Source organism: Cotesia glomerata, linkage group LG2, assembly GCF_020080835.1.
Source record: "Cotesia glomerata isolate CgM1 linkage group LG2, MPM_Cglom_v2.3, whole genome shotgun sequence".
Lineage (NCBI taxonomy): Eukaryota > Metazoa > Arthropoda > Insecta > Hymenoptera > Braconidae > Cotesia > Cotesia glomerata.
In genome coordinates, this window is record NC_058159.1 from 2,263,063 (window position 1) to 2,279,583 (window position 16,521).

Genomic DNA, 16,521 nt, shown 5'->3' on the forward strand with positions numbered 1-16,521 from the left:
AGAAGTCTAAAAATTTAATAAAACTAAAAACTTAAAAGTTTATTTTATTTTATTTATTAAATAACTATGTACAATTATTAAATATGAATAATTTAATAATTAAATATGGCATTAACAATTTAAATATTTAAAACTTAACAATGTATGATTATTATAAAAATATGATCTTAAGATCATATTTTATTAGTATGACTGTAGTAATAAATTAGTAATGCGAATAGGATATTGAAAACAGCAGTTATCTAATTACTTTATTATAATTATAAAAAATCTATTAAATTTTATTAATTAGACGGCTGCTGTTTTCGTTATCAAAATTATTTACTTCAATAAATAAATAAATAGTTTTAGATAAAATTACACCTGAGCTTCTTCACCACACTGTGGTCAGTGATTAATTAATAAATTGTTTAATCAATCACATTTTTTTAAATAGTTCAATTAAATCCTATAATTAAGCTACTATTTACATGGATGGGTTGATCATGTATTCCTGACTTTTTCTGTCGTAATCTGATTTTTGGTCTTTTATTTCGTTCTCTTCATTTGGTTCTTCTATATCATTGCTGTCTTTTCTAAAAAAAGTATCATTAATTATTTATTCATTAATATATTAATCATAAAATAATATAAAAAATTATTACAATATTTTAAATTTTGATCCAATATCTCAAATATTAATTATTAAAATTATTAAAAATAATTAATGAGAAAAAAATAAATAATTTAATAAAATAAAAAAAAATCATAGTAAATTTAATAAAATTGATATTGAATAAAAAAAAATTATAAACTTGAGAGAAAATTAATTAAATATTTAAGTCAATTATCAATAACAATAATAATAAAAAAAAATTATAAAAATGAACTTACGTATATCGATTAGTCGAAGGTAAAAACAATGATTTAGGACAATTTTTATAATAAGGCCAGCACTCTCCGTGAATTTTTCCACGATTTTCAGCTTCTACATACTCATTCAGTAGCTCAGCAAACGGCGATTTACTTGCCCTATAAATAATTATTTTATTTATTGAACTATCCAAGTGATGTTAGAAAAGAAAATTTGCGATTGCTGGTACTTATTATAGGAAGAAAAATAAATAAAATAATACGTACGTGAAAAATAGTTTAAGCATTTCACCGACAAGCCCAAAATTACTGAGCGGGTGGCCTTGAACTTCGCAAATAGCGCGCAATAAGCAAGCCTTGCCGTCCATACCCAGCGTGGAGAGCATTTCCTCCGCGGTTACGTACAATAATGCGCGTTCTCCTCCGTGAAATGCATTTTTAGGTGGTGCTTCCTCTAAATCACGTTTATGTAATCGTCGTTTTATGAAGGAGGCTATGAAATCGGCCATCATTATACCGGCTTTTCTACTTTCCATTCCGCGGCCAAACACCGGCGGTAATGCTCCGTAAGGATTTTCGTTGTCTGTTAATCCTAATTTGTCGAAGTCAACTGAAATTAAATATTTATTTATTTAGAACAATTCATTTATACTTTTTATTATTTAATTTAAATAAAAAATTACAAATTTTTGTCCAATTTAAACCAGAGAAAAATTAATGCTTAGATTATAATAATTGCAAAATTTTATGACTAATTTTTAGAAATTTTATCAAAAAAAAAATTTAAAAAATTAACTTATTAATTTATTTTTTTAATTTTGATGAACTTATGAATTTATTATCATGAATAAATTTATGAAAAATTAGAATAAAATTTTTCTATATTTCGCTTAATTTTTATGAAAATTTAATTAAAATTTTTTTTTTTTTTTTTTTTTTTTTTTTTTTTTTATTAAGTTTATTTTAAGTCGCTATGACATCTTAGGTCCTCTGCGACTACTTTAAGTACATTATCAGGTTATTAGGTTTAAACAAAAAATGTAATACATAGATAAGGAAAAGAAAAGGGATGTTGAAATGTTGTTAATGCTTACACAAAAAATTTTTTTTTTATCTAATTATTTTAAAAAGAATTAAAAAAAAAAGACGTTTGTAAATTTTAGCTATGAAAAATCCGGAAAACACGTTTTATTTATTTTTTATAAAATCCGAAAAACAATGAGATCCATATTAGAACCTCGTAGCGCCGTAAAACCCGTAGTTTTGCCAATGACGACTTTCACTCTTCAAAAATTAACATTTCAAACAGTAAAAAGCGCCAAGTCAATAATCATAATTTTATTTTTATTATTAATATTAAAATTTACTATTTTTTATTATAAATGTTGACGTCGGCTTCATAAAAATCTAAAATTCTTCTTATAAAAATTAAAAAAACCTTTTTTTTTAACATAGTTCTTATTTGTTTATTTTATTAATCGTTTTATAGTTTGTTATAAATTATAAATATTGTGTTTATCAAATCGCTAATTGGTAATCGTAATGAAAATTATATTAACAAAAGATCGTGGATGTATTTATTTTAATTTGACAATCGTTTAGACATTCGGCTGCCCAATTTTAAAACACAGTAACTCACAATTCTAAGATTTTTCAAAATTTTTCTTATTAAAAAAGAGTTTGCCCACCAAATTGATGAAAAATTTGATTTATGAATAGAAAATACTTAAATGTAAATTTTTTTTAACCCTTCAGCACTCTCGCAAAACGATTTACAATCATTACTCGCGCGATGAAAAAAACTCTCACGCCTTTTGTGGAAGCGCACGCATGTTTATAGCCCCTTTAATTTAAAAAATCTCAAACAAGATAAATTTTTTAAAACAAAAAAAAATTGACTTATTTAATAATAATACATCCAAACGTAAATGCACTCTTACGGGAACCTCCGAACTGTACCGATCAGACCCGATTTTTTAAATTCTGACCCCCCTACTTTACTATTGCGATGAGAAAATATCTCACAGAGTTAGTAAAATTTATTTTATTTTTTTATAGTATAGAACAATTAAAATAATTATATTGCAATCTGAAATAATATTAATTTTTTGGCAGATAGAAAAAAAATCACATAGTCATTCCATTTGAAATTTGAAAGAAAATTTGAGTTATTGATGAGCGTGAGAGAAAATCTTATAGCGAGAGTGCTGAAGGGTTAAGAAAAAATACTTGAAATTAAGGTCTAAAAGTTATAAGAAATGCAGCAATACTAAAAAAAAAAAAAATCAGGCATAAAAATTTTGCAGTTACTGTGTTTTAAAATTGGGCGGCCACATTGTTGAGGCTACACTAATAGAAGGATTTATTTATATTAAAAAATATTTGTTTGGATGGAATTATAGAAAATGATCATCGATAGAAAATTTATAAAGTAGTAATATAAATTCACAAAATCATGATATGTTGATTAATTAATTACCAACTTCTTAAAGTTTCTCAAGAAAATCCGGAAATATCCTGGAAAAAATTTCGCGGAACTTAAAAAATATTTTGTTAATAGTTAATAAATCATTTATTAGAGACCACTTTTTAGTATTAAACAAATATTTCTTAGTATTTAAAATGATTTGTTTGTATTTAATAAATCTAATATTCATTTATTAAATATTAATAAATCTTTTTAAATACTAAGAAATATTTGTTAAGGACTAAAAAGTGGTCTTTAATAAATGATTTGTTAAATATTAACAAATATTTTTAACAATAAGCAAATTCTCTTATTAGTGTAATTATTTTAATAAAATATTATTATTTATCTGTCATGTTGATTAGATTTTACAAATGTTGTTAATTATTATATTATTCTCTCGAACATTTATAAAGTCTTAAAAATAAAGACAAAACGTTAAAGCAAATCAACTATTATTTAAATAGATTTAACTGTGTTTTCTAATCACCCGTAATCTTGATCGTATTGTTATTTATTTATCTGGAATTGAAACGTATTAAAAATGAATAGTTCTTATTAATAAAACAGAAATTATCAGATATCAGAAAATTTTATATAAATTTCTTAGTGAAAAAAAATTCTACATAGAAAATAAAAAAAATCTGTAATTAAAAATTTTTTAAGAACATTTTTTTCTATTTCTGATAATTTATTTAATCAATAAATACGAATTTCAGTGTTACTATTATGTTTATAGATCTAATAAAAAATACATACTTGTAAAAGGAAGACTTATAGTCATATTACTGAGAAATCCATGAGGTGGATAACGTACGAAAGGTAAAGCAATTGTAGGAGTAATGGTCAATATAGTACCAGGTGGTAGAGCTATTCTGCCATCATTGGTAATCCAAAATACTCGTTTCTGCCGATGATGCGGCTCATTTGTACTATCGGTATTTCCATTCACTCGGCAGCTCGTCAGAAGCGCTATCAATATAAATCTTAACATGATTCTGCAAAATAAAAACACCCGTATTTGTAAATAATAAATAATAAGAGAAGATATGCGCATTCTATTAAATAAAATAAAATAAAATAAAGGAAACAGGTTGTGCTCATGAGGTTGGTGGGTCGAGTCGTACGCGCCATAGTAATGATACACATGATAGGCCTACGCATGATCTTGTCACCGTCATCATCATCATCATCAAGATCGTGGTCCGGCAGTATAGGGTCTACCGGTCACGGTACTCGCGCCAATGACCAGTTTTATTTTCTTGTATCTTGTATCGTATCGATTCACCGTAACAGTTTATATACTTATATATTTATATAAACTGTAAAAGTTCGGTACACATAAAAAGCTCATCAATGAAAAAAATACTTAACTTTATAACATAACACGTGACCTCTTAATTATATTTCAATTTTATGTTTCAACTTTGTTAGTTTTTTTTTTATTTGATATTTTTATCATTATTAATTTTTTAAAAATTTTATTATTATTATTATTAATTAAAAAATTTTAATTAAATTTAAAATGACAATTTTTAATTTGTTATTTTTATCATTGTTAATTTTTTTTTTATTTTATTATTATTATTATTATTAATTAAAAAATTTTGATTAAATTAAAAATGACAATTTTTTGTCATCAAGTAAACAATTTAAAAAGTATTTAAAAATTTCTTTAAATTAATAATTTTATGTGATAAAAAAAATTAACAGGCACATTATTCTTTACTTTAATTAAAAAAAAAAAAAAATTTTTTTATTAAATAATTTTATTGAAATTTTTTTTTCTTAATTTTTCCATCTAAGATTTGCTGTTTATATAAAAAAATCTCTATTTTAAATTTTAGTATTATTATTATTTAATATAAAAATTTTGATTAAATTTGAAATGAAAATTTTTTCCAATCATATAAATAATTAAAAAAATTTTTAGAAATTTCTTTAAATTAATAGTTTTATATGATAAAAAAAATTAAAAAACACAATCTTTACTTTAATTAAAGAAAAAAATTTTTTTTTAATTTTTTCATTATAAAAACTTGTTTATATAAAAAAAAATTTATATTTTAAATTTTATTATTAAAAAAAAATTTTTTGATTAAATTTAAAGTCACAATTTTTTTTTCAACCAAATAAACAATTAAAAAAAATTTTTACAAATTTATATTTTATATGATAAAAAAATTAAGATACGATAATTTTTTATTTTAATTAAAAAAAAAAATTTTTTTTAATTTTTCCATCTAAAATTTCCTTTATAAAAACTTGTTTAAAAAAAATTATCTGATACCTCAATAATATTTTTTCATTTTTCAACCAATATTTAAATAAAAAAAACATAATCCGAAGCTGACTATGTAGAATATCTCACTATCATTACAGAATTCAATGGATAGGATATTGTTAATAATAAAGATTTGTTTAATAACCCAAAAAAAGGGAATAAATTTCTAAGATGAATCAACTGCATCCCGCAACGGCACTGTGAGATTTTTCCGATCCGTTACTACAGAGTACAGGCCAGTCCGGCGTTTTCAGAAAATTAGCCATGTGATATAACACGTAACCGTTAGTTGCTGCCGCGACTGGTTGTTTAATAGCTGTTGAATATCATGTTGAATATCAGGGACTAAAAACTCTTTTAGCCCATCACCCGTCACATTATCATGGCATTCATTTTTATGGCATTCAAATTTTGACACCAAATTGAGCTGGATAATTTTTAAATTAATTTTAAACCAGAACCTGGGCCACTGGGCAATGAGACATTTAATCTCTGCAAACTCTGCTTACTAAACTAGTTTTTTTTTTTTTTTTTTTTTTTTTTTTTTTTTTTTTCCAATACATTGCGTACGTAATCTGAAAAATTAAGCGTCTGATAATTCGGTAAGGTCATAAATGGTGACCTATTTGCCGAATTTATTTATTATAATTACTACTACTAGTAACTTCGTAAGCTTTATTAAATTTATTGTTAATTAATATGTAATATCGAATACTGGCGTCACTTTTTAATGACCGATAAAGAAAATTAAAGACTCGAATTTAATAAAATGCAAATAAGATCCGTTAGGCTTTTTAATTTATTCGAGATTCCATTTTACAATTGGGAGCGACATTTGGTATTCCCAAGTGCAACGGCACTGTCTTCACAGTCAGTATACTGTACTGTCGACGATTACGATTCGAAAAATGAGAATAAATAAGAATAAATTGATCCTTTGGTGAATAAATATTTTTTTGTGGCAAGTGCAAACTGCAGAGTATCATTTAAATAGAGGTGTTGCTAATTTAACAATTCCTATTTACTATTACTGAATTAACGAGGCTGCATATTGCCAATATAAATAAGTACGACAATTGAATTTAATTATAGTGTGTCAATTGCTGCGAGAATACTGATTATTGTCCCGTTTTTTATTCACATTTTTTTACTAGACTACTTTTTTTTTTTTTTAATCATAATATCGTAATTATTGCAATACTTGTATTGGTACCGATTTTCGGTCAGATATACATAATAAGAAATTATTATGCTTAATCCACTATTTGTCAGGATCTGTCCCACTTTTTTGTAATCCGTGTTTATGGCGGATGTTAAATAATAAAATGCTCAAATTGATTGTCGGCATTTAATTAACCGTTTACATTATACAGTAAAGTGACTTGATTTATTTTTGTCATTAAATTGCTATTAATTTTCTGCTCGCGTGCCAATTATTTTAATTTTTTTTTGCTCATTCCTTCATTTCTTTACTCTGAGATTTTTTAATAACTGTTTTAAAATTATTTAACTCATTTTTTGTATGCAATATTTTTGAATTACGAATTTATATTTTTTTTTAAAGCTCAATTTTTTTGATTTTACGTTTCATTTTTTTACTTCAAAATTTTTTCATTGAAATTAATCCAATCTAATTTTTTTTTATTTCTTATCTAAAATTCTTTTAAATAATTTGTATTAAATATTTTTTGGTTGAAATTTTTTATAAAAATGTCAATTATCTTTAAATTTTTAATTTCTGATGATAAGTATTCAGACTGCATTCGAAAATGCTTTATCTTTAGATACATAATTAAGAAATGACCTTGTATCTCGTGAACTATTGACATTTTTAAAGATATAAGCTCATCACGATGTTCCACTTATCAAGAGCTTTTATTTGAGTACTCACATCAATTTTTCATATATTTTATATATTAATATATATGAATATATATAAATATATGAAAAATTGATGTGGGTACTCAAATGAAAGCTTTTGATGAGTGAAACATCGTGATGAGCTTATATCTTTAAAAATGTCAATAGTTAAAAAATGACCTTGTATCTTGTGAACTGTTGACATTTTTAAAGATATAAGCTCATCCTAATGTTACACTTATCAAGAGCTTTCATTTGAGTACCCACATCAATTTTTCATATATTTATACATATTATATATATATATATATATATATATATATATATATATATATATATATATATATTTATACATATATATATATATATATATATATATATATATATATATATATATATATATATGTATATATGAAAAATATATAAAAAATGCATGTGGGTACTCAAATGAAAGCTCTTGATGAGTGGAATATCGAGATGAGCTTATATCTTTAAAATTGTCAATATTTAAGAAATGACATTGTATCGTGTCAACTAATGACATTTTTAAAGATACAAGCTCACCCCGACATTACACTCATCGAGACCTTTTATTTGAGTACCCACATCAATTTTTCATATATTTCATATATTTGTATATATTATATATACGTATATATGAAATATGTATCAAAAATGCATGTGGGTACTCAAATGAAAGCTCTTGAAGAGCATATCATCACGATGAGCTTATATTTTTAAAAATGTCAATATTTAAGAAAGTACAGTGCAATTTAACAAAAGTCATTATTTAATAACACAAAATTTTAATTTTATCAAAAATTTTCTCATTGCGTTAAAAGTGATTAAAAACTTTTTTTTTTAATTAAAAAAGAATTATTCTCATACATTAGTAACAAAAATAATAAAAATTACACTAATAATCACCGATAGTACATAACGAGTAAACACGTAACGCTTCTATTGGTACAGTATAGGGTGTAGAAAGTTATAAACACTCTCGATGCGCTCATACTTAACTAATTAATTCATTTCCTTGCACGTAAATCATTCTTACATATTTATATCTATAAACATAGAAGCATAAGAAAGTAACCGAAAGTCGATGTGACATTAAATCGGATAGAAATTAGTCAGGTCATTTACCTACTAACCGATTAAAAAAATCATGCCCGGACTGTATTCAAATTTTCAATGAATTATCCAAATAAAATTCCAGTCAACACACATCATTTAATAAATAATTAATAAGAAATAAATAATTAAAACAATTCACTTGAAACAATTAAGTACCAATTAACAAACTAACATAAAAAATAACAGTAAACGTGACTTAATCTTGATTATGCATTAAAATAAAATTACCACTAATATTCTTCTTGTATTTTATAATTTTTTCTTGACGCCTCGATGCATTTACAAATTTTATATCGTTATAAAATGCTACAAATGCTTAAAATTCCTGACCCAGTGACTCTTTTACAATCGATTATTTTAGCTAACGGACGTAACAACCACATCAAAATTTTTTTTACACTCAACTCCAAATATATACTCACTACAAAATTTAACCAAGTCTCTGAACTTTATAACGTGCAAGATTTATATATTATATATATTGTTGGAGGAACAGAAAATAAAAAAACGGTTTTGGTCAAGTTATAAAACTTTTGCCCGCTATAAAACAGGTCACAATTATTCATTGAAACGTGCTCTGCAAACTGATCAATGCAATAGTATCATTATTATTGTCGTTGTTATAATTATATTGAATATAAAATTTTTTTTTAATAAAAAAATAAATACTTTTATTGTCATATTTTATTTAATGTATAAAAAAGAGTTTTCTTCTTTGAAAAAAATTTTTTTTCAATCTTTCTATTGAAAAAAAATATAATTTTTTCTAAATCAAATTTTCTTGATAATTTTTTAAAGTAAATAATTTTTTTTTTAATCATAAATTAATATAATAAATATAATTTTAAATTAAAAATTAATTCTTAATCAATTTTTCAAAAAAAAAAAAAATTTTTAGTAATTTTTAATTTTATTTTTTTTTAGCTTAGTAAAATTATTATTGTCATTGTTATAATTATATTGTACGTAAAGATTTGTTTTTTTTTTTTTTTTTTTTTAATAAAAAATTAAATACTTTTATTTTCATATTTTATTTAATGTATAAAAAAAGAGTTTTCTTTGAAAAAAATTTTTTTTCAATCTTTCTATTGAAAAAAAATATAATTTTTTTTTGGTAATTTTTTAAAGTAAATAATTTTTTTTTGAATCATAAATTAATACGATAAAGTTAAAAATTACTAAAAAATATTTTTTTTGATTAAAAAATAATTTGTAATTTAAATAGAAAGATTGAAAAAAAAAAAATTTTTTTCAAAAAAGAAAACTCTTTTTTATAAATTAAATAAAATATGAAAATAAAAGTATTTACTTTTTTATTAAAAAAATGAATCTAGATTCAATATAATTATAACAATGATAATAATAATTTTACTAAGCTAAAAAAATAAAATTAAAAATTACTAAAAAAATTTTTTTTGTTTGAAAAATTGATTAAAAAATAATTCTATCTATCTACTCTTATTGTCATATTTTATTCAGTTTATAAAAAGGAGTTTTCTTCTTTGAAAAAAAAATTTTTTTTTTCCCATTGAAAAAAAATATAATTTTTTCTAGACAAAATTTTGTAAAGTAAGTAATTTTTTTTTAATTATAAATGAATATAATAAATGTCATTTTAAATAAAAAATTATTTTTTAATCAATTTTTCAAACAAAAAAAATTGTATAAAAAATTTATTAAAGATTTTTAAGAAATAAAAATAAATGTAAAGATAAAATTAAACATAACAATTGTAACGGTAAAACAAAATGATGATATATAAAGATAATAATAAAATGATTTCAATAGACAATAAAAAATCCAAAATAATATTGAATAAAACGAGTGAAATAAGTATTGAAGATGATAAAAAATAAAGTATATGATTAACGGTGATAGGACGTAGACAGAAGTTGGATATTGCATCTTAGCATAACGATGCCGGTTAAATTATTTTCTCGCCACTGGCATAGGATGTAATCCAAGTACCATTTAATAATACACTTACATACTCTTTCATCTCACACATATCTTCACATTCATATTATACATTAAATTCATCTATACATACATTAGCCTTTGTTAATAAATTACAAATAACCTTGACACAGGTCACCATTAATCAGAAAAATTATTAATCAATCTACCTGTTAAATGAAGAATCTAAATAACGGATTAGTTAATGTAATTAGTCTCTTCCTCATTAATATTCAACAAATCTGTCAATAATTATTTAAAATTGAATAGTTATAAAACTTACCGGGATATGTTTTGTTATTTCTTAGCGTGAAGAAATGAATGAGAATTAGTGCAGCGACTATGACGATCTAATATTTTTTTATACACCGTAGTTAACGAAGCTTTGCCATAATTACTTGCTTTTCATCTGTAGCTCACACTTCCTTGGTTTGTTTATTGCTATTTTTTTAACAAATTTACTTTTTTTTTATAAAAGTTTGCTCCGGCCACTTAGTTGACGGACTTTTGGATTTTTTAGGGTAGGAAAACCAAAACAGGTCAACTATTGAGAAGACATATCGGAATATGAAATTTATTTAATTATTTAATGAATAATAAAATAGAATGGTAATACTGTGATTGAAGTAACGATGAGGAGTGTAACTTGAAGACTGACCGCGTCTGATTCATGTTCATGTTACTATCTTACTCCACTGGGTTTCCCCCTTCTCTTTTTACCTTTTATGTATTATATCTTTATATGTGATCGTAAGTACCTTGTTTGGTGTAATAAAGTCATGTTTTGTTGATAATTTGTTTTATTACTCTTGTTTACTCAATGATTGTTTATTTTTTCTTAGATTCATTTGTAAAAAATTCAATTTCTTTGATTAATTTTTTTTAGGATGTAAAATCAATATTTCTTCTTTAAAATTTTTTTTTATCAGCAATTTAAAAGTTATAATTAAAGTAATATTATATTACTTTATTATTTCATTGTTAAAATTAATTAATTATCTAATTTAATTATTATTATTAGTATTATTTTTTTAGGATGTGAAATTAATATTTCTTCTTTAAAAAAATTTTTTATGTGCAATTTAAAGGTTGAAATTGAAGTAACATTGTATTATTTTATTTTTGAAATTAATTATCAAATTTAGCTTTATTAAATAATGACTTTTATTAAATTGCACTGTACTTTCTTAAATATTGACTTTTTAAAAGTTATAAGCTCATCCCGATGTTACACTCATCAAGAGCTTTTATTTGAGTACCCACATGCATTCTCATATATTTTACATATATACATATATATTAGAGTGGTCCAAAAAAAAAAAGTTTTTTGCCTATCATCTTAAAAGCTTCTCTAAGGTATAAAAAAAATTCCCTTCAAAGCGCAGCTTGATATCTCAATTCTTCATGAAGCTCAATGAATTTTTATTTTCCCATTTAAATAACACGTAAAAAAATTTTATTTACGTTTTTATCCGGCAATAATACGAAAAAAAATTTTTTTGTATTTTTCGTCAATTATTCTTGTAGGAAATTTAATTCTCTACAAAAAAGTACTGAGGTAGTTTCTTCGTAATCTTAACGAGTAAAAAGTTATTGAGCTTTAAATACTTGCACAAAAAAAATTTGAACGAAGATAGTTTCAAAGCAACTTTTCGAAAACTTTTCGGTAACTGCATGTATTTATTTCAAAATTTATCAAACTAGACTGTTTCTAATATAATTAACACATGTCTTTTGGTGAAGTATTAACTGTGAATGATGAATAATTTCTCTCATTACAATTTGGATATTTTTTCCTATGAGCAGTGATTTATTAAAATTGAACTTGAATTTCATTACGGAATCTGAATCAAGAGCAAGCTAGTACTTCCGGATGTATACCGAATTTAATTTTTTTATTTAAGAAGATGTAGGACAGGTAGAACAGGTGAATATTTAAATTTTGAACATGATGCTGGGACGCTTTTTGACCGAATGAAAAATCACGAAACTTTGCAGGAGTACGTAAATAGAAGTCCTTCGTGAATTGATTCTTTTATTTTTAAATTTAATCATTGAAAAAAAAAAAATGATAAATAAACAGGTAGAGTTAGTGCGGAAAACTGCCTTATCTCAGGAGTCATCACATATTTAAGTAAATAAGCTTGACTATAAAAAAATTGCTAATAAACATACAACCAATATAATCTTTGAGACTGATTTAATTTTTTGGTTATTTCTTATTTTAGTTTATATGACTTATAAGACATAATTATTAAAATGCAGCTAGGTTGAGGTAAAAAACTAATTGTCAACAAAAAATTTAATTTACTATATATCTTCATGTAGGCCGCAAGAGAGTGCTAAAAGTAAATTATCTAGTTTAATTTTTTTAAGCAGTGGTTAGAGTATTTACAAAGTCTGGTAATCTCCTTCGGTGCATTTAACATGTGGTTCAAATAAACAAACCGATATATTGAATTGTCATTTGTTATCACTGGTCCAGACTGAATGACCGATATCAGACTGTATACTATGTTTTTAAGAAAAAAATATAAATTACTTAATCAAATACTTTAAAACAGAAAATGTGATACAACATGGATTCTAAAATCATATCTGATTAAATTTTCTTTTATTGCGAGTATTTAAAGCTTAATAACTTTTTACTTGTTAGGATTACGAAAAAACTACCTTAGTACTTTTTTATAGAGAATTAAATTTCCTACAAGAATAATTGACGAAAAATACAAAAAAAAATTTTTTTCGTAGTTTTACCGGATGAAAACGTAAATAAAATTTTTTGATGTGTTATTTAAATGGGAAAATAAAAATTCATTGAGCTTCATGAACAATTGAGATATCAAGCTGCGCTTTGGAGAGAATTTTTTTTATACCTTAGAGAAGTTTTTGAAACAGCAGCACTTGAAAAAAAAAATAAAAATGTTTTTTTTGGACCACTCTAATATATATATAATATATATATAAATATATGAAAAATTGATGTGAGTACTCAAATGAAAGGTCTTGATGAGTGTGACATCAGGGTGAGTTTATATCTTGAAAAATGTCAATAGTTCACGAGACACAACGTCATTTCTTAATTATTGACATTTTTGAAGATATAAGCTCACTCCGATGTTACACTCATCAAGAGCTTTCATTTGAGTACCCACATGCATTTTTACATATTTTTCATATATACATATATATAATATATATAAATATAAAAAATATATTAAAAATTGATGTGGGTATTCAAATGAAAGGTCTCGATGAGCGTAACATCAGGATGAGCTTATATTTTAGAAAATGTCAATATTTTACAAGATATTTGTTAAAATGCCCTGTACTTTCTTAAATATTGACGTTTTTAAAGATATAAGCTCATTTCGATGTTACACTCATCAAGAGCTTTCATTTGAGTTCCCACATGCATTTTTGATATATTTTTCATATATACATATATATAATATATATAAATATATGAAAAATTGATGTGGGTACTCAAATGAAAGGTCTTGATGAGTGTTACATCGGGATGAGCTTATATCTTTAATAATGTCAATAGTTCACGAGACACAACGTCATTTCTTAATTATTGACATTTTTGAAGATATAAGCTCACTCCGATGTTACACTCATCAAGAGCTTTCATTTGAGTACCCACATGCATTTTTACATATTTTTCATATATACATATATATAATATATATAAATATAAAAAATATATTAAAAATTGATGTGGGTATTCAAATGAAAGGTCTCGATGAGCGTAACATCAGGATGAGCTTATATTTTAGAAAATGTCAATATTTTACAAGATATTTGTTAAAATGCCCTGTACTTTCTTAAATATTGACGTTTTTAAAGATATAAGCTCATTTCGATGTTACACTCATCAAGAGCTTTCATTTGAGTTCCCACATGCATTTTTGATATATTTTTCATATATACATATATATAATATATATAAATATATGAAAAATTGATGTGGGTACTCAAATGAAAGGTCTTGATGAGTGTTACATCGGGATGAGCTTATATCTTTAATAATGTCAATAGTTTACGAAATACAAGGTCATTTCTTAATTATGTATCTAGAGATAAAGCATTTCCGAATGCAGCCTAAATACTTATCATCATAAATTGACTATCGCTGAGAATGATATGAAACCTTGAAAAGGCACAACTTCAGGTCAAGACCTTTCTAATGATACAAAATTTAACCATAAAAACCCATTTTAACATATAAATACCCTAGCTACTAAATTTTTTTTATTCTCTTAATAATACAGATTAAGTACTTTATTATTTAATTTTTACAACTAATTAATTACCAAATTTGGCTATGTTTCTTCTTGTCGGCACAAAAAATATTTGCCTTCTGAAGAAAATATTTTTAGATTTCATCACTAAAAAATAACAGAGGATTCAATTTAAAAATACCTACAGTAAAAAGTGAATTTTATTCAATAAAGAACTACGTATAGTCCAATGTTTTCACTTATTAATTTTTATTCAAAAAGCGGTATTTGATAAATAAAAAAAAATACTAAAATAAAAAACTTAAAAACAATTATTTCATTTAAATAAACTTTTACTTAAAAATAAATTTACGGTCGAATAATTTCAATATAGAAACCGGTGGTAATAAATTAAAATTTTAAACATATCCAGTCATTTAATCACTACCTTTTTTAATTTATGGCTTCTTGAGAAGACTGGATTTTTCGTAATATTTCTTTTAAACATATAATATAGCTACAAATAATTTTTCTTCTCAATTTAATCGTCTTCAATACTTAAAAAAAATTTTCATCAATTTTATTCTTCATTAAAGCTATATAAAAAATTTATTTTTATTTCTTCTGAACACAGTAAAAAAAAATAAAAATAAAAATAAAATTCACATGCTTTATTGCAAATTCTAAACTAGCCTATTACAAACATAAAAAAAAAATAAAAAAAAAAAACATTAGTTCACTCCATAAACATTTTTTATTTAACTAAAGTCAATGAATTATTGTCACATAACAATTAAAAAACTTCATCGCTGGATACATAACAAAGTTTTCGTATAAGAAAAGAAATAATAATCTTAAGAGAAAAAAAAAAAAAAACAAATTATCCGTAAACTTAAAATGTAAAAATGAAATATTAATAATAATAATATTAATTAAATTTTTATAATCTACTATTTTTATTGAACTCAAACATTTCTCTTTCATTTAATTAATTAATTCTATAACTCATTCATACATTATATGGCACCTGTACATATATATCTGTCAACTACTCAAGCTCATCCCAAATAAATTTTAATCATACTCTTATTTTCTATTAATTACACACTAGTTGAAAAATGTAACTTCTGTAAATTTAAATCTAACATCTTATTATTAAATAATTGAGCGCAGTTCCGTGACACAATTCGTCGTATTTTATTATTTTTCCTAAAGACTATTATTAATTGCGTAAATCCGCGATATTAATAATAAAACTGCATTGTTCAATGCATTGCAATTTAACGTGAACGTTATTATAATTTTAGCCACGATAAAATATAATGCTTTAGTTTAGATAAATATTTTTTTTTTGTTAAAGTTTTATTTAAAAAAAAAAATTACGTATAAAAGGCATCGCCAAACTGTAACGACTTATTTCTATTTATTATTATTATTATTATTTTAGTCAGAGCATTTTGGTAAATAGAAAATTAAGACGACTAAAGGCACCGCGCATTAACTTAATTTTTTAATTATTTATATACTTATTATTAATTAATTATTGATAATTAAAGTATAAACGATTGAACGAAATTGGAAGCTCTAAATCATCTAAGAATTTTTTCTCTTTTATCATTAGACTAAAAAATTCTAATACAAATCCCACTGCCCCTTCAATAGTCCGGCACTTACTTTAATATCACTTTACATTTTAACGAAAAAAAAAATTTTTTTTTTTAAATATTTATAAATTAAAA

The 16,521-nt window shown here is 23.6% G+C and overlaps 1 protein-coding gene across 1 annotated transcript; it reads right to left on the bottom strand.

The window, feature by feature from the left end:
• Positions 1 to 78: 78 nt before the first annotated feature.
• LOC123259200 lies at positions 79 to 11,215 on the bottom strand. Its single transcript, XM_044719538.1, has 5 exons — positions 10,840 to 11,215; positions 4,079 to 4,317; positions 1,120 to 1,462; positions 874 to 1,011; positions 79 to 575 (listed from the first exon to the last, which is right to left on the bottom strand). Exons 2-5 carry the CDS (start codon positions 4,311 to 4,313, stop codon positions 467 to 469), a joined length of 825 nt encoding a protein of 274 aa, XP_044575473.1. The 5' UTR covers positions 4,314 to 4,317; positions 10,840 to 11,215; the 3' UTR covers positions 79 to 466.
• Between the last annotated feature and the right edge of the window lie 5,306 nt (positions 11,216 to 16,521).